The 19,807-nt window shown below is 41.1% G+C and overlaps 2 protein-coding genes across 2 annotated transcripts; one reads left to right on the plus strand and one right to left on the minus strand.

Annotated features, from left to right (window-relative positions):
* The first annotated feature begins 467 nt into the window (after positions 1-467).
* Positions 468-10,831, plus strand: LOC129109103 (cytochrome P450 2G1-like). Its single transcript, XM_054621101.1, has 9 exons — positions 468-980; positions 3,355-3,517; positions 3,856-4,005; positions 7,002-7,162; positions 7,881-8,057; positions 8,331-8,472; positions 8,648-8,835; positions 8,908-9,049; positions 9,248-10,831. Exons 1-9 carry the CDS (start codon positions 810-812, stop codon positions 9,430-9,432), a joined length of 1,479 nt encoding a protein of 492 aa, XP_054477076.1. The 5' UTR covers positions 468-809; the 3' UTR covers positions 9,433-10,831.
* A 173-nt stretch (positions 10,832-11,004) lies between these two features.
* LOC129109260 (cyclin-dependent kinase-like 1) lies at positions 11,005-18,941 on the minus strand. Its single transcript, XM_054621323.1, has 9 exons — positions 18,708-18,941; positions 16,941-17,062; positions 15,364-15,436; positions 13,851-13,941; positions 13,348-13,545; positions 11,748-11,830; positions 11,603-11,659; positions 11,362-11,511; positions 11,005-11,101 (listed from the first exon to the last, which is right to left on the minus strand). The coding sequence occupies exons 1-9, from the start codon at positions 18,873-18,875 to the stop codon at positions 11,006-11,008; spliced, it is 1,038 nt and encodes a 345-aa protein (XP_054477298.1). The 5' UTR covers positions 18,876-18,941; the 3' UTR covers position 11,005.
* Between the last annotated feature and the right edge of the window lie 866 nt (positions 18,942-19,807).

Here is a 19,807-nt window from a genome sequence, read left to right on the forward strand (position 1 = left end):
ATATATATATATATATATATATCTATATATATATATATATATATATATATATATATATATATATATATATATATATATATAGATATATATATAGAGATATGAGAGGTCCAGAGAGGAGACCGGGCGGTGGTGCTCATGCAGCCCGCTGACAGCAGCCTGATCTCGGCTAGGCCTCTCCAGATGTGCCGCTGGCTCCGGTGTCTCTGTGGTTGTGGTTGCAGATGTAACACAAAACATATACATATATATATATATATATATATATATATTATTATATATTTTAATATTTTCTAAATGAAAACGAAAAAAAGGCAGGGTTGTGTTTTATATCATATTTCGTTTTATTGTCAATATATATGACTGAAGATAACCAGGAGTAGGCGGGACCGACGAGCTGAGTCGGTGACGTCGTGACGTCGGTGACGTCATCGAGTTCGCTGCTGTTCCAATTGCGTAATGACGTCATGACGTACTGCGTCCTCCCGTGTACTCCCGAGTCGAACTATCCAAGTCTGAACTTGCAAGTTTGCAAGTTCAGACTTGACCGTACTTGGTATTGAGAAACGGCCAAGGAAACGACGCAAATGAGGGAATGGAGGAGGACATTTAAGAGACTTGGGATGTACCACAGGTAACCTCTCTCTCTCCATTCCTGCTTCCGCAAATCAACACGAAATCTAGGGGAAAGTTTGACACTTGTCACGCCCAACCAGGGCAGTGACAGCTGTTTGTGTCTGTGCAATCAGGTGATCACTTCACAGAGGGAGACCTTTAACTAAGCAGCATACTTTCTCCATACTTTCTCCATCATGGAGTGGTCTGTGACGCTGCTGTTAGTGGGGCTCATCACTGCTTTGGTCTGGATGTTCAGACTGAAGAGCAGTAAACACGTTTGTTTACCTCCAGGACCGTCTGGTCTGCCGATCATAGGGAACCTGCTACAGATGGACAAAAAAGCTCCGTTCAAAACTATGCTAAAGGTGAGAGAGAGACAGGTCAATAAATACACATACTATACAACTACACAGACAATAAATACACATACTATACAACTACACAGACAATAAATACACATACTATACAACTACACAGACAATAAATACACATACTATACAACTACACAGACAATAAATACACATACTATACAACTACACAGACAATAAATACACATACTATACAACTACACAGACAATAAATACACATACTATACAACTACACAGACAATAAATACACATACTATACAACTACACAGACAATAAATACACATACTATACAACTACACAGACAATAAATACACATACTATACAACTACACAGACAATAAATACACATACTATACAACTACACAGACAATAAATACACATACTATACAACTACACAGACAATAAATACACATACTATACAACTACACAGACAATAAATACACATACTATACAACTACACAGACAATAAATACACATACTATACAACTACACAGACAATAAATACACATACTATACAACTACACAGACAATAAATACACATACTATACAACTACACAGACAATAAATACACATACTATACAACTACACAGACAATGAATACACATACTATCCAGTGCTTTCAACACCATCCAGCCCTCCCTACTGAGAGAGAAGCTGCTGGAGATGAACCTGCACCCCGACACCACTTCCTGGATCACAGACTCAGAGACACAGCCATCCACCCTGACATACTGTGGCCGGCCTGTGAGGTAGTCTGTGATCCAGGAAGTGGTGTCGGGGTGCAGGTTCATCTCCAGCAGCTTCTCTCTCAGTAGGGAGGGCTGGATGGTGTTGAAAGCACTGGAGAAGTCAAAGAACATGACTCTCACAGTGCTTCCCAGCTTCTCCAGGTGAGAGAGGGCCTTGTGTGTCAGGTAGATAATAAACAGGGTCAATCCTGTTATGAAGCAACATTCCTGTCCACATGAACTACATTCTGTGAAATATGTCAAATATGTATAACATTAAATCAATATTTGAATCATAGATTCAGGTATTCTTTATCACATAAACACATAATAATGCACACTTAATATACTTTTATTTCCATTGCTGAACTTTTTTAATTTTTGGTGCATGTGCTTGAGTTAGCCATGTCCCAAAGTACAAGGTTACAAGGTAAAAATGTCATTGTTCAACATGGTTGCTCATCAAAATGCAGTTTGTAGTCCTGTATTGTTACATGAGAAAGAAAACAAATGCATTAATCATATATATATATATATAATATATATATATATAATATAAATATATATATAAATATATATATAAATATATATAAATATAAATATATAAATATATATATATAAATAATATATAAATAAATAAATATATATATATAAAATATATAAATATAAATAAATATATATAAATATATATAAATAAATATAAATATATATAAATAAATATATATATATAAATATATATATATATATATATATATATATATATATATATATATGCCCCTGCGAAGGCACCTCTTGTCACCAATATCACTGTTGCTCAGCAGTTGGCTACTGATGAAGCGCTGGGTGTTTTTTTTATCACCCGCTGTAGAGCCCTCTTGTCTTGGCCGTGCACATCCCATGCCAGTTTGTAATTTTTTTCGGTCAGGATGCTTTCTATTGCACCTCTGTAAAAAAAATAAAAATAAATTGACATTTCTACAAGATCTTTAAGCATACAATTCTAAAATACTCAATGTTATTTTTTATGATTGTCATAATTTACTGTGTCCCTGAAGTCTTTTCCCATGCTGTTAGTTAATAGTTTCTTGCCTTCCAGAAAAAGGACTACAATTCCTATGTAACCTTTTTCATGATGTAACTTTTATTTTTTATTTTGGTGAATGACCTTCCGAAACTTTTCCCCATCATTCATAATGACACTGTTTGTCACGGTCTTAACGACCTTTTGGCTTAATTATGAAAAGTGTTCTGATTAGGAAAAAAAGGTAAGACATATTTGATTGAGTTGTAAAAGTTCTGGTTATGTTTAAAGAGATTAGCTAGCAAAATCTGGATTACTTAAAGAGTTTAGGCTAATTTAGCTCAAAATGCTCTACCCTGTTCTTCTGGCAGTAAACTCCAAAGCTATGAGGTCGAAATGTTGAAATGCGTCAGTTTTAGCTGTAATGTGTTTTGTATGAGATATTTCAGCCTTTAAGTCTACTTTTGCAGATATATATTTTTATTTTATATCTTAGTTATGGATGTAGTTTTGATATTGTGAGTCCTTCGGCATCTGTTTTGTTCTCTGCAGTGCGCCGGGTATGTTCACTTTGGCTTGTTCCTTGCTTGTCTGAACTCAAAAGCATGCTTCTTGCTCCCCAGCTCAGTGAAAGCTATGGCCCCGTGATGACTGTGTACCTGGGCCCTCAGTGCGCAGTGATCCTGGTCGGGTATGACGCTGTGAAGGAGGCACTGGTGGACCAGGCAGATGACTTCAATGGCAGAGGACCGATTCCTTTCCTAATGAGGGTTACCAGGGGCTATGGTAATATGTGAATTTGTCATGATTTGTAACATAGAAATATGTTTGAGTACAACATTCTGTGACCTTAAAACCAGGCTTCAAATCATTGTGTGGTTTATGTCTTCTGGCCAAACGTTTTAATTCTTTCTCTTTTTCTAACCGCACCATATTAATGCAGACTGTGTGGCATTTGTGAGTCTACTTGTTATTATTCTATTTTTTAATAGTCCCAGTTTAACAGGCTTTCAGTCTGCTGTAAGAAGTAACCTTCTTTAATTCCTTTCAAATGTTCTAGCCTGTAATTGCATCTTCTAACTCATTGTGAGTTTCTTCCGACTACCTTTTCTGCATCTTCAAAGGTTTGGCGATCAGTAACGGAGAGCGCTGGCAGCAGTTGCGGCGTTTCACCCTGACGACGCTGAGAGACTTCGGGATGGGACGCAAGGGGATGGAGGAGTGGATCCAGGAGGAGAGCAGGCACCTGTTGGCCCGCATAGATGACACCAAAGGTATGCATCTGCTTGGCTTGTACGTTTGCTCTAATTGTGTATTTGTCCAACAGTCATACACAACCCAGGGTCATAACTAAAAACTCCTGTCTTGTTTTCATGAACTTGAGAAACTATAAATAAGTCTGTCTGTTGTTTAGTTTTACGATCTTCAAGATAAGATAAGATAAGATAAGATAAGATAAGATAATCCTTTATTAGTCCCGCAGCGGGGAAATTTGCAGGCTTACAGCAGCATAGAGTAAAGTGCACACAAGAGACATAGTAAAGAAAGACAAGATAAAAAGAAAAAATGAAAATAAAAAAACAAGTATTATAAATAAGAAATACAAAACAGTAGAAAATCAACATTAACTGAAATATTATATTTACAGACAGAAAAAACTATTTTAACTATTATTGCACAGTGTAATGTATTGCACAGGTTTTTATTGTCAAGTTTTTATTGTCATGTGTCATGTGGTCTGCTGGGAGCAGAGCTGGTTGTGCAACCTGACAGCAGCAGGAAGGAAGGACCTGCGGTACCTCTCCTTCACACACCGGGGGTGAAGCAGCCGGTGGTGAAGGAGCTGCACAGAGCTGCCAGGGTGTCCTGCATGGGGTGGGAGGTGTTGTTCATCAGGGATGACAGCTTGGCCATCACCCTCCTGTCTCCCACCACCTCCACCGTATCCAGCGGACACCCCAGCACACTGCTGGCCTTCCTGACAAGCTTGTTGAGTCTCTTCTTGTCGGCTGCTGAGATGCTGCTGCTCCAGCAGACCACTGCATAAAAAAGTGTTTACCCCGGCGGAAGTCCACCACCAGCTCTTTGGTTTCACCAGAGTTGATCTGGAGGCGGTTCCGCCGGCACCATCCTATGAAGTCCTGGTTCAGTTCTCTGTATTCCCTCTCATCGCCTGGGGAGATGAGGCCGACGATTGCAGAGTCGTCAGAGAACTTTTGCAGGTGGCAGGTAGCAGAGTTATATGTGAAGTCTGATGTGTAGATGGAGAAGAGCAATGGAGCCAGAACGGTTCCTTGTGGGGCCCCTGTGCTGCAGGACACCCGATCTGACTCACACTCCCCTATCCTCACATACTGTGGACGGTTGGTGAGGTAGTCCAGGATCCATGCAGTGAGGTGGTGGTCCACCCCGGTCTGCTCCAGCTTGTCCCTCAGAAGCAAAGGCTGGATGGTGTTGAAGGCACTGGAGAAGTCGGAGAACATGACTCTCACAGTGCTTCCAGCCTTTTCCAGGTGAGAAAGGCATCTTTGTAGCAGGTAGATGACAGCGTCATCCACCCCGATGCCAGATTGGTAGGCGAACTGAAGAGGGTCCAAAGATGAGATCACCAGGGGCGGAGGTGCACAAGGACCAGCTGCTCCAGGGTCTTCATCAGGTGGGATGTTAAAGCCACCGGCCTGAAGCCTGCTGAAGTCCTTGGCCCCGGGGTCTTTGGGACTGGTACCACGCAGGACGTCTTCCATAGCTGTGGTACCCTCCCCAGCTTCAAGCTCAAGTTAAAGATGTGCTCCACTATCCTGCACAGCTGGTCTGCGCAGGATCTGAGGAGCCTTGAGCTGATGCCGTCCGGACCCGTGGCTTTTCTCACCTTTATTCTCCTCAGTTCTTTTCTCACCTGGTTAATTGAGAGGGACAAGTTGGGGGAAGGGGGCTGTGTGCTGTAGGTTGTTGGAGTGGGGGTGGGGGTGGGGTGTTGGAGGTGTGCAGTGTTTGAGGAGTGTGGAGGGGAGCCGAGTGTTGTGGAAAAGGGGGTGGAGGAGGAGGAAGAAGACGGGGGTAATCCACAGGGGGTGCAGACGATGGGGGCTGCAGCGGCAGGGTGGTCTGGGTGGGGGGAGGGGTGGGTGGCTGATATAATCTGTTAAAGAATGAGTTCAGGTCATTCACCCACTGTTGGTCCCCCACAGGCTGTTGGTTGGGCCCCTTGTGGCCAGACATGGCCTTGAGGCTCTTCCAGACTCCGCTGATGTTGTTCTGCTGCAGCTGGTCCTCCATCTTTGTCCTGTAGACATTTTTCCCTTCCCTTATCTTCCTCCTCAGCTCCCTCTGCACGTCCTCAGCTCCTCCTTGTTTCCTGATCTAAAGACCCTCTTCTTCTCCTTGAGGAGGGTCTTTATATCAGGATTGATCCATGGTTTGCTGTTGGAAAAACACTGTACAGTCCTGGTGGGTACGGTGTTCTCCACACAAAAGTTTATGTATTCCGTTATGGTGTCTGTGAGACCCTCGATGTCCTCCCCATGGGCATCACTGAACACTTCCCACACAGTCGAGTCAAACAGTCCTTAAGAGCCTCCTCGGCTTCATCGGACCATCTTTTGACTGTGCGGGTCACAGCTGGCTGCCTGTGCACAAGAGGTTTGTACACAGGCCGGAGGTGCACCAGGTTGTGGTCAGATCTTCCCAGGGGAGGGAGGCCATAACTCAACGTTGAAGGCATTGAGAAAAAAATAGTCCAAGTGGTGCTGGCTTTTTAACAGTCAAGCTGGCAAGTTTTCTGAGCACCAGAGATGCTCACAAGTCATTTCTTGCAAGTCCAAGCCGAGTCTTAGTTCTATTCTGGTTGTAATGAACCTTGTATCATCTGCTGCATGGCCATCCGTTCAGCTTAGAAAACCCCACAGCTATACCTGAGGAGTTCAAAGCATGCAGGCTACTGTTATCATTACTTTTCTATCTATTAATTATTTGGTATATGATCCCTTTAAACAGGCTTTTGGGATGCAATATGAAAAAGAACACACACAATGAAAACTTTCCTATTCAGTAAATAACTGTATTTTGCCCCTAAAACTGGAAACAGACAGAGAGTTAGAGCACAACCATATTATATGTATAATAACACTGGGTCTCCCACTAATGACAGCTATTGTAAATGAAAACATTCCTCTTGCCTCTCAAACCCAGAGATGCCCACAAGTCTCAAGTCATTGTTAGTGTGACTAAAGTACAATTCCCCATCTCTGCTATTTTCTTTGTTTTCCTCCAGCCACACCTTTTGACCCCACCTACTTCATGAGCTGCACCGTGTCCAACGTGATCTGCTGCTTGGTGTTCGGCCAACGCTTCAGCTACGACGACCAGAGCTTCCTCTCCCTCCTGCAGATACTCACGGAGACCCTGAAGTTTGGCAGCAGTCCCTTTGGTCAGGTAAGAGGAGGATGTTGGGGGGGGGTTTGGTCTTCCACTGCTACGCGTCTTTGTGTATACTCACTGAATCAGATTCTATTATATCCTTAAGAATATCCTCTCTATGAGAGTGTGCTATGCCATTATTTGGGCATTCAGCTTTGTCTGTAAAAGCCACAAGTCAGTGGATCTTCCTGCCTGATTGAAAAAAAGGACCAAACTGTTTTTATTTCAGTCTCATCATTTTGATTGCATGGTTCAGATGTTATTGACATACTGAACAAAAATGCTTTTTGTTCCTATTAGTTTTTAGTGTGCCTTGGAAACTTCTGTTATCCTTTCTGACTTGCAGCACTGTTGCAGTTATTAAATATGTTTTGTGCATGTTACAGTGGTGGTGATCGTTGCCTCATTTGGTCGTGCTTTTTTTTGTGGTGTTTTTCTAAGTTGCACTCTCTTGATCCTGGTAAAAACTAGAGTGCGTTAAATTTTTTATGTTTTTTTTTTTTAAATTTGTGTTTGTATTTATTTATAAAAGGTTCACAAAGTTGTGCAAAGTACATTTATAATTACGAAGGTTCAGAAACCATTTTTCCATGTTGATTTATATATATCCAGTTTGTCCTTCTTTTTTGAGAAAGATGCAGCGCCTCAAACACCAAATCACAGCAGGTACTTTCTGCTCAGCTAGCGGCCGGTTGTGGAACACGTCATTCATAGGATTTCTCTCCCATCGCAGCTGTACAACATCTTCCCTGGGTTGATGGAGTGGCTTCCGGGGCGACAGCACAAAGTCTTCGCCAGAATTGAAGAGCTGAGAGAGTTCATTATCAAAAAGATCCAGGAGCACCAGGACACGCTGGAACCCGGCTCACCCAGAGACTACATCGACTGCTTCCTCACGAGACTCAATCAGGTGTGACCCAATGCAGTTCATCAAACGGAACTATGTGAACTGAGTTTGTTTCATTTAACTTGAACATGGTTAGCATGCTTACTCGTAACACCTGCGTATTCACTGATGCCAATAGTCCCTGTAACGACAGATGGTTCTGCAAATACTGAGCACCTCAGATGGCTAGGTGCACCGGTTAGCTCCCTCCAGTGCATCTGAACACCCTGAATTGTGATCCTCCAGTGGGTTGTATTGTCTATGAGTAAAATAATGGCTATCGTTTTGTTTCTTTAGGAAAAACACATTCCCACAAGCGAGTTCCACTATGAGAACCTGGTGGCAACGGTGCTGAATCTGTACCTGGCAGGAACCGAAACCACCAGCTCCACTCTCAGATTTGCACTGAGTGTGCTGATCAAGTACCCCAAAATACAGGGTAGGTCCCAGGAACCAAAAAAAAAAAAAATACAAATCTGTCCTTTTTATATGGAATATTTTGTTTAAACACATCTCTACTTTACAAGATCATCAATTGTTGGATGTAATGCTGATGAAACTGAACATTTAACCTCGTCTGCTGTTCCATTCATTGTGCTTCTCTCATTCTGAAGAGAATATGCAGCAGGAGATCGAAACTGTGATTGGACAGCAGCGTTGTCCTTACATGGAGGACAAGAAGTCCCTCCCCTTTACAGACGCAGTCCTCCATGAAATTCAGCGTCTCATGGATATTGTCCCCATGAGCATCCCCCATTACGCCCTCCGGGACATCTCGTTCAGGGGTTACACAATTCCTAAGGTAACCCGGAGTCGTCACATAAAGTGTTGACGTTTCCAGATGATGTAAAAACGACCTGTCTTCTCTCAACAGGATACGATCATTATCCCCTTGTTGCACTCTGTGCTGAAAGACGAGAAACAGTGGGAGACCCCCTGGTCCTTCAACCCGCAGCACTTCCTGGACCAGAACGGCAACTTTAAGAAAAACCACGCATTCATGCCTTTCTCTGCAGGTAAATTATTAAGCAAATGTCCTTTTTCAAACCGTGTTTCGCTCACTCACACACAAATGTGGCCGACCTGAATGCTTAACAGATTTTAGTGTTGTCCAGCTCTTTTCTGAGCTCTGATGTGTTGATGAGGACGAACCAGTCCCCTGCAATCGTGTTCTGTATATCTCATATGCTCATTCTCACTGGTTTGTTTCTCAGGAAAGAGGGCTTGTGTCGGGGAGTCCCTGGCTCGCATGGAGATCTTCCTCTTCCTGGTGACACTCCTCCAGCGCTTCACCTTCTCTTGCCCCGGAGGACCCGACAGTGTCGATCTCAGCCCAGAGCACAGCAGCTTCGCCAACGTCCCTCGCAGGTACAAGATCATCGCGACGCCCCGGGGGTAATGGTGTTTTGATTTGAATTCACTCCTGTTAACTCTGAGGTTTGCCCAGCTGGTAAATCCTCAGTTCAGCGGTCTTTAGACTGAACCCCCACTACACACAGATCGGTTTAAGCGGTGCCAGAGAGAAAAACAAGGATTTTTTTTTTGTAGTGTTAATTTCCTTGACTCTAGCCAATAATAATAATAATTGGAGGTTGACATTTAAGACTATGCCCTGTGGAACAAGTTAATTTAATCTAATGTAATCCTACCTGCTCACATCATGTTTATACATATTCTGTTAGCATGTCCAGTGAGTTTATACTGGAGTTGTGTGTGTTTTCTCGTCTTGTAAAGGGTTGCGTTCAGAGATGCAATCAACTCACAACACTTTGACCCAGTAAAGTCCACTTTGCAATCTGTTCTCCCGACATGTGGCACATTCCACCACAAGAGGGCACTCATTCAACAGTTAACAGCCTCTCCAACAATAATCAATTATCACATCTTGAGATCTACCAAACAGTGTCTTTTGTATTAGTTTAAAGAGTTGTTTAGGGCCATTTTTTATTACGTTTCCTCCCTTGTTTACTTTTGCTTTTCTTGCGGAATTTTTATTGAATCACGAGATAAAAACATAAAGGGAATTGTTTACGAATGTATTTAATTGATGAACAATAAACACTGGATGTTTTGTCCAAATTCCATCAATCATCTGGTGACCGACTCAGAGGCCATTAACCACCGTGCTGAGGTGACGTGTAACACGGAATTCCATCTGTAATTTGATGAGTTCGAGGTCGGGTGATTGATCAAGCTGCGTGTCAGGGCTTTCAGTGTGTTAATGCATGTTCCAGTGTATCACTGTCTTGTGTCTGAGCAACAGCGGGATCGTCCATGTCAAACTTGGGGGATCGTTGTCAAACACTGAGGCTCTGATAACTGTCATGGCAGGTTTTTATTAAACCTTGATAAGACCCAGGAACTAACACATCAGGTATACAGCGATATATGTGAAACAGTGTTATGTATTCAGTACTTTTTTGTCTTTTCTAACACTTAAATAACACTAACGCTTATTTCTTAAGCTAACAATGCTTTTATTCATTCTGTATTTTTTTTTAATAATAATAAAATGTATCAGGAAATAAACATTATTAGAAGTGATTTAGTGTTGACTGAGAATCTTGTTTAAAGGGTTAATCCTAACATGTAGTACATATTTTGTCGCCGATAAGAACATGATCCGTTGTCATTGACTGCACCACAAACAAAAAAACCAAAGTACTTTTGTCCAATTGATGACCACTGGTGATTTTTATGAGCCGTTTAATATCATTTTATAAAGACGTGAAAACCTGACACTTGCTGTATTTTTTTAAAGTGTTTTGCCTAACCTGCAGCTTTAAACTATTGTTTGTTGTGTGAAGAATATTAAGTGATATTTTAAACAAAAATGACAAGTGAAAGTGATCGTAGAGTTAAAATACACTGTTTCACCTTCACACCTAAGAAAAATGCGTCTTCAAACCGGACTGTGTTAAAAATGATTGCGCCAAAACATAACACAAGTCCGTCTCTCTCTCTCTGCTTTGTCAGATGTTGGGCAGGTGATATTTATGCTTCACCTGTTTCTTAACATCCGGTGCTGGTGAGATGTTGCTGTTTGGTAACTGAGGCAGGTACTGAGCCTAGAGTGAGGGAATGGGAAGAGAGAGAGAGAGAAAAATGGGTGAGATAATGCTTTAACAGGATGGCAGTAAAATTAGGATGAGGAACCGTCATTTGAAAAGATTTTCTACTCAAGAGGTGGCTGTTATAGAGAGGTTAGTTTGAATACATTTAGGATTGGAGTGACAGTGAGAAGGACTGGCTCTCTTCTGCAGCACATGCGTTTGGGGTCATAGGACTATTTCTTCCACCATCGAGCCCCCGTGTTTTCCGTGCTTACCCCCGGCTGTCTGCGTCGGGAGCCCTTGTCGTGTCTTCGTCCCGGGCGCTCACCCTCGCGGGCCCAGTTGGCTCCTTCCTCCTGGAAGTACGGCAGCTCCAGCAGCTCTTCACAGGACAGCCGGTGCGAGGGGTCCATCACCAGGCATGACTGCTCACAGGAAGACGCGTAGATTTACACAGAGTCATTCTCCATGCGCAGTTTAGGAGACCAGGCTCCATCACTCACAAACATAACGTACCTTCATAACATGGAGGGCGTGAGGAGACACGCCAAGGAAGCGCTTTTCCAAGGGCTCCTGAGAGCAAAAAAATAAATGGCAAGTAATAACATCAACCACACTTCATCGCCTCTCCGTTAAGAACATGTGGCAGCCGGATTCATACCGTCGTGTCGGGTTCAGGAATACTGACTCCGCTGAAGAAGACGTTGGAGCGAAAGACCTGCTGGTGACGAGGGATCAGGTCACCTGAGGTCAGAGAGGAGATCATCAAAATCTGTGTGTGTGGTAGAAAGTAGTTTCATTTCAGTCCTAGCATTTACTTAGCTATGTTTATATGTCCATGTGCGTTTATACAGTAAGTATGTGTATATAAATATTTCAAACTTTTTTCATTTGATTTTTTCATTTGATTTGTCCCTGATTTCTTTGTGGTTGTAGTCTTTTATTTTACTTAATTTTATTATATATTTTCTGTAAAACACATTGGTATGCTATTTTTGTCTTTGAGGGAAACAGTGAAAATAAAGATCTGAATAAAAAAACAAAAAACTGTGTGGTGGTGGTTGACATTATGGTAAATGGTTTGCAAATCTTAAGACCCAAAAGTTACTTCATGTAAATGTATAACTAAGATCTAACTATCTCTTTAAAAATAAAAGAGCAAGGACTGTTTTCTATACTGGTTCAAAAAACCCACGAGAGCAAAGTAGGAAGGGAACAGGAAGTCCAAGTTTCCTGTTCAGTAAAGGATTCTTTTGGCTGATTTCACATCTAACCTGTTTGATAGAATTCACATAAAATGTAGAGGATGTGCCTCTTTTTGTTTTAGCTAACTTACACCGGTGTGAAGGCTGTTAATGGTCAAAGAAACACACAGAGGTTGATGAAAAAACAGATTTCAAGCTAACTGGTGCAGTTTATGGTTTGAAAGTGAAGCAAACCAACAACAATACTGTGATTTTATGATGAATAAAAAAAAAACTTCATAGACTACTCTTAAATCCATTTGCTGATTGTGTTAACTGTTAAAGAGTAACTTCAGTAGTTTTCGAGCTGGACCCTATTTTCCATGTTTTTGTGACTAGGTAAGTAATAGGGACAACTATTTTTTTAATTGCTCCAGTATTGAACGCTGCCGCCTGCAGCCGCGCAACAGGCTGGAATGTTATCGCTCGGGGCAACTCCTCACCAGCAGGGAGAAATAAAACACTTTTCTCTTTACCTTTTGCTTCATCAGGTCTGTTTGTTATTGTGTCATGTGACTTGTTGCTGGTAGAAAATGGCAGACGTGAGTGAGAGATGGAGAGAGGAGTGCTGGTGTCGTTAGAGTTTGTTGTCTAAAAGATTTTCAGTGTCGTGGCTGAATATTTAGCTAATTTCCACCATGTGGATGCGCCGCAAGATTTCAGAACGAGACTCTCTGTAGAGTTCTTTCCATAATGTTTTCAGACACTTTTAATACAAATCTGAGCCTCTCAGTAGCAAAACAAACACTTTGAATGGACTACGTTGACCTCGAGGAGTTGCCCTGAGCAATTACATTGCAGCCCGTTTAGCGGCTGCAGCCTTCTCCTTTTGTTATTGGACCAATTTCAAAAATTGTTGTCCCCATTAGTCCCTTTGACACAAAAACATGAGGAAATTCCAGTCCATATATCGAGGTTGATGAGAACCAAAGTTCCGCTTTAAGAAAGCGGCGATATATATTATCATACAATATAATATAATAATATATTGTCATCTATGATCGTTATAAAGTGTACCTAGTGTTTTTCGGATGAGGTAGAGCTGGTCAACGTCGGACTTCCCGGGCCACAGTGGATTCCCGTTGAGCAGCTCAGCGAAGACACAGCCAAGGGCCCACACGTCCACGGGGGGCCCGTACTGAGTATCCCCCACCAGCAGCTCGGGGGCCCGGTACCAGCGGGTGGCCACATAGTCCGTGTAGTCATCCTCTGGTCCTGCTGAGCAAGCAGACGGAAATAACATGTAGGGACACACATGCACTTAGACGTTGAATAATGAACACCAAAATTACACGACCGTTGAAGAGGAAGGGATTACAAGGCACGCTCAATGACTACATGTTAATGTATGGTAACATAACACCGAAACCCAAGGCAGGAAGGGTAAACAGAGACTCATCGGAACACTGAAAGTGAGGATGCCATCAGCAGGAGCCCAATCAGGTCCCGTGTTGAATAAGTCATTAGAGGCAGATGAACACTAAATGCACATAAATGCACTCGCTCTCTGGATGACTCACTCAGAATGCGGGCGAAGCCGAAGTCACAGAGCTTGATGACTCCGGTTTTGGTGAGGAGGATGTTCTCTGGCTTTACATCACGGTGGATGCACTGCAACACAAACGCTCGGCATCAAAGATTTTGGCAACGCAATACACAGAGAGAGAGAGAGAGAGAGAGAGAGAGAGATGTATTGAGGCTGAACGATTAGGAAGGGACCTGGAAGAACAATAGCAAGAGATCAGAAGCTGTGCACATTTCAATATTAAAACTGAACATTGCATTGTAGTCCCTGAGACTTCAATGACTCCTGTTTGGTGAAACTGAAGCCTTAACCAAGTCAGAGTTTGCTCATTGTGATCTGGAATAATGCTCAATTACATATTGGACAAGTCAGAGTAGTAAGCAAATCTCACAAGTTGCATGTTTATGTCAATTTGTGGGGTGAATCTATGGAATGGTTTGGATGGAGAAATGAAACAAGCTTCAACTGTGATTACATTTTTCAAGAGAATGTTTTTTTTTTGAGAGGATGAGGAACCGGCCTTGTCTCTCTTGGGACTGAAGTGATAACTGCTGTTGTTGTTATTGGTTGTTTCTTTTATATACATTTTTTTCAGTATATTAAGATGATTATTTATGTGTAAATGTGATAAAAATGGAGTTCCTTATTTAAGTTATAGTAATCGGAAGGAGCTCATGAGTGTTTACTTCTGCCTAAGCCTTGTCGAACATGGGTTCACTTTTTTAGAATTTGAAGTATAAGTTTACCGTTCATTTCATTGGTTATTCTTGTTTGTTTTCATAACATTTGTTACATGTTCGAAATAAATTCGGTCTGTCTAAGATTGAAAGATATTTTGATCTTTTGCAAGATTCTGGTAATTGGCAAACAGCTGTCACAGAAAACACATATTTCACTCTAAAATATAAGTGTTTACCTGGTTTAATAATAATAATAATAATAATAATAAGTTGATATGGCAATTATGCAGATAAAACGTAATTACATTAAAATTTAGAAATAAAGTTAAGCAGGTTATTGGAGCAGAATAACTTGTGTTTGTATATATATATGTAAAATAGGGGGAAAATAAAACACCTTAAGGATATGTCCATATTTTTGGAGTCTATCTTAAAACAATAATTGTCTGAACATTGAGTTATTTATTGCTGTAGTCAACTACACTGTAAAATATTTTGGACAAAATACAGTCTTCATTCTCTAAAAAACATTCTAAAAGCATCTTGAGCTTATGTGAGGCTGGGGACTTTGTCCCCTAGATTTTAAAGTGTTGACACACTAAGAAAGGGTCACTGCATAACCCGTATGGAGAGAGAGAGCAGTTAAAATGTGTTCAATGTACTGTACATATCGCATGAACGTATTGTTCTAAGGCAGTCTTGGAAGAACTCCAAATATATTCTTTCACACATTAAAGAAGAAAAAAAAAGTGAGGGAAAAAATCAAACACTAAAGACATGAAAATTTAAATAACATTACATGTAGTACCAGATTCAAAATATACTGACATTGTGCTTGTGGCAAAAGTTGACAGCTTGCAGAGTCTGCCAGACGATACTCTTCAGCTGAGCCTCTTGGACGCTGCAGAAGATGACACACAAAGGATTATGATCGTTGGAAGAGGAACTAAACTAAAACCATTTACTAGTGGTGTTTTCCTTGTCTATTATTTAGAAAAAACAGAAGTGGTGCTTTACACAGCACCACGTGTCACCCGGGTAACCTTAGTCCTGTCTCTAACAGCAACAGCGCCTTTGTTTTCATGAGCAGCTAGAGTTTCTGCTGCACAGCCTTGTGGGGAAAATGGTCCGATAGCAACTGGCCATTGTGGCCTGGGCTTGCTGTGTGACTTCACATGACAAAAACTAAAAATCTTATCTTGTGACTTTAGATGTGCCTTAGGATTGCTCAAAGAATGGAGTAAAAAGAAGAACCATTTCCCCTTAATATTTAGCTTTAGACGCTCCACTGCCAACACTCTCCATCTTCCCAAATCTCCTGGCATCAGTCTTAACTCCCTCTTTGTTATTCACCCTGCTCCTTTCTGCTGCCATTTTCTCGTAAGCAGTAGTCTTAACAAATACAAGTACATCCAGTGAGTAATATGCTTCACTGTAAAGAGAGGCCCGCTTTTGCAGTGGTGGAAGTAAGCGTACCCCAATGTAGAAATACTCCATTTCAACTTAAAGCCCTGCATTCTCATTGTAGCTTAGTTAAGGTACAGTGTAAAGGATTTAGGGGGATGTATTAGCAGACGTTGAATATAATATCCATAACTATGTTTTCATTAGTGAATTATCAACTGAAACACAGAATTGTTGTGTTTTCGTTATCATAGGCTCATGATACCAATCTGCAACCTCACTGCTAAATTTCACTAAATCCTGCACACTGTGACTTTAAGTGAAATGAAGTATTATCAGCAAAAGGTAATCAAAATATAAAAAGTAACTAAAGTACAGTACCAGTCAAAAGTTTGGACACACCTTCTCATTCAACTACTTTGAAGAATCTAAAATATAAAACATATTCTGGTTTGTTGAGCATTTGTTTGTTTACCACATAATTCCATATGTGTTCCTTCATAGTTTGGATGTCTTCAATATTAATCTACAATGTAGAAAAAAATAAAATAAAAAATAAAGAAAAACCATTGAATGAGAAGGTGTGTCCAAACCTTTGACTGGTACTGTACATACATTTGTGTAGTTAAACCTATAACAGTGCATTGTTAACAAGCCATAGGCTTAGTATGTATAACTTAATCTGAAAAGTAACTTGTACCTGACACACCTGTACAATTTAAGAGGTAGTGAAGTACAAAGTAGCATAAAAGGGAAGTACTTGACTAGAGTACAAGTGCATCAAAAGTGTTCTTACAGTATAAGTAAATGTAGATTCCGCCAGTGCACTTTTGTCAGAGTTGCTAACAAAAGAGATAACAGATTAAACCTCTGAAGATGGAAACAGAATGATTGTCTTCAGTTTAAGTAAATGTTGCCCTTCAGAATCTTCCACAGCTCACTAATCTAATCCCCAGCAACTCACACACACCCCATGGCTGTGTTCCCCCCAGCTGACCTACCCTCTGGGGTGTTTGTCCAGCTCATTGAGGACCGTCTGCTCGCAGAACTCGAACACCAAGTGGAGCCTTCTTTTCCTCCTGAAGACCTCCAGAAGGTTGACCAGATTCACGTGTTTCAGCTGCTGTGGGACCCGACAGAGAACATGGACCCTGTTTTAGCGCTCGACCAGCCCAAAATGTTTCAAATACTTCATTAAACCTATGGAAGATCTAAAGCAAGCCTCCTAATGTTGCGTTTCCATCCATCCATCCATCTTCCGTAACCGCTTATCCAGTTAAGGGTCGCGGGGGTGCTGGAGCCGATCCCAGCTGTCAATGGGTGAAGGCAGGGTTCACCTGGACAGGTCGCCAGCCTATCACAGGGCTGACATATAGACAGACAACCACTCACACTCACATCCACACCTACGGGCAATTTAGAGTCATCAATTAACCTAACCTGCATGTCTTTGGACTGTGGGAGGAAGCCGGAGAACCCGGAGAGAACCCACGCTGACACGGGGAGAACATGCAAACTCCACACAGAAGGTTGTCCAGCCCGGGAATTGAACCCGGGCCCCTCTTGCTGTGAGGCGACAGTGCTAACCACTACTGGACGGCTGTGGCACATGAGGTAGAGCGCTTGTCCCGTAACCACAAGGTTGGTGGTTCAAACCCCTCTACCGGCAACATGCCGAGGTGTCCTTGAGCAAGACACCCAACCCCAAGTTGCTCCCCGGGATGGGTTAAATGCAGAGAAATAATTTCCCCATTGTGGGACTAATAAAGGATTGATTATTATTATTATTATTATTACACCACCGTGCAGCCCCCAATGTTGTGTTTATGTCTGTTAATTTGTCCTGTATATCTTTAATTAAATCTAAATATCAGAATGAATTCCACAATTTTGTACAACATACTTTTGTTTCCAAAACTTGAAACAAATGCGAGTTTCAGGTTAATTTGTTTTAATACTTTATGGAAATGAATGGAAACCAATAAAGCCAAGTACTTTACTTTGCTACCAATTTGAGCTACTTGTACTTTATTATTTATTTTTCTATTTTATGTCTCTTTATACTTCTACTCCACTACACCACAGAGGTAAACATTGTTCATTTTATTATCACTGAAATCACCAATTTTGGAGGCAATCTGAATCTATAAAGTAACTCAAGCTGTCAGACAAAAGTTAAAAGTACAATATTTCACACTAAGATGTAGTGGGGCAGAAGTAAATGGAAATACTCAAGTAATGTACAAGTACCTCTAATTTGTACTTAAGTACAGAACTTGAATATGTAAATATGCTTAGTTTCAATCCTACTGATCTTGAAGCAGTATAACTACATGGTGATATACATTACAGGACACAAACGCCTGTTTCAGGTTTTAATAACAGATCTCCATGAAACTTTAAAGCTGCCCAGTGTATGCATTGTGTGAAGGCTAATTATACCCTAAATATCAGAATGAATTCCACAATTTTGTACAACATACTTGTTGTTTTATTCAGCCTTTTTTTAAAAAAGTTTGTTTCCAAAACTTGAAATGCTTCTTGTGTATGCATTGTGTGAAGGCTAATTATACCTGCATGATAATAATTTTTCCTGTATATCTTTAATTAAATCTAAATATCAGAATGAATTCCACAATTTTGTACAACATACTTGTTGTTTTATATAAAAGTTTGTTTCCAAAACTTGAAATGCTTCTTGTGTATGCATTGTGTGAAGGCTAATTACACCTGCATGACGTCACAGACTGACACTAATCTCTCCTCACCTTCAGCATGCGTATTTCTCGCAATGCGATCTTCTTGATGACGGGGTCGTCTTCGGACTCCACAAACTTCTTGATGGCCACTATCTGGCCGGTGTCTCTGTGTCTGCACTTGAACACCACGCCGTAGGAACCCTCGCCGATTTTGGCCAGCTTTTCATATTTCTCCATCTGCAGTTAGACAAGAGACAAGAAACACTTTACTCAAACGTAATGGCATCCCAGAAACACAATGGCATCATCTGTGGCTGCTCTGACTCCCTCTCTCTCTCCCCGGTGCGTCCTCGTTACCTTGGTAACCCTTTGCCGTCAACTGTCGAGTCCTCGTTACCTGGGTAACCCTTTGCCGTCAACTGTCGATTTCTCGTTTTCAAACAGGCAGTTTACATACACTATGTCTAATTTATTAATAAACACAGAGATGATAAGTGCTCACTACGACGTTTAACTTACCGCTTGGAAACTGCGCAGGAATTAAAAAAAAAAAAATAAAAAAAAAAAAAAAAAAGAAAAAGCAACAGGTAACCCAGGGATACCAAATGTAACCCAGGGATACCAAATGACCAAGAGACGTTTACGTGAGTTTTACGACACCCGTGTGGATGGACGTTCGTTGTAACCAAGGAGACGGCTTGCTGTCGTTTAAAGAGACAGTTCACACCCCCAAAAAATAAAATAATAAATAAAAGTTGCCATGTTTTGGAGATATCTGTTCTCTCCAGCATTGTGGGGCTTAAAAGTGGCAAAAAAAAAAAAATACATTTGAAAAACTCAATGTCTCTTTCCAGAATTCATGACCTGGTTACTCAATATATATGTTTCAATCTCTAAGACTTTAATTTAAATATATAGTCCGTTCAGTCACTATCTATAGCTGAAGGAGGTAACTCTGGTTGATGAAAGTATAGCAAAATTCACGTTTTTCCACCCATTCCCTGCCTATTCGTCCAAGTTGCTATGTTTTTTGCCATTTGCTTGAGAGCCACTGAATCCTGTAACATTTGGTGACAAATTTAGTATTTTTACGTCGTTGATTTGTGATTTTTACTTGAGTAAAATATCATTTTCTTGCGTATGTATTGAAATAGGAACATTTTGTATAC

Source organism: Anoplopoma fimbria, chromosome 1 (genome assembly GCF_027596085.1).
Source record: "Anoplopoma fimbria isolate UVic2021 breed Golden Eagle Sablefish chromosome 1, Afim_UVic_2022, whole genome shotgun sequence".
Classification (NCBI taxonomy): Eukaryota; Metazoa; Chordata; class Actinopteri; order Perciformes; family Anoplopomatidae; genus Anoplopoma; species Anoplopoma fimbria.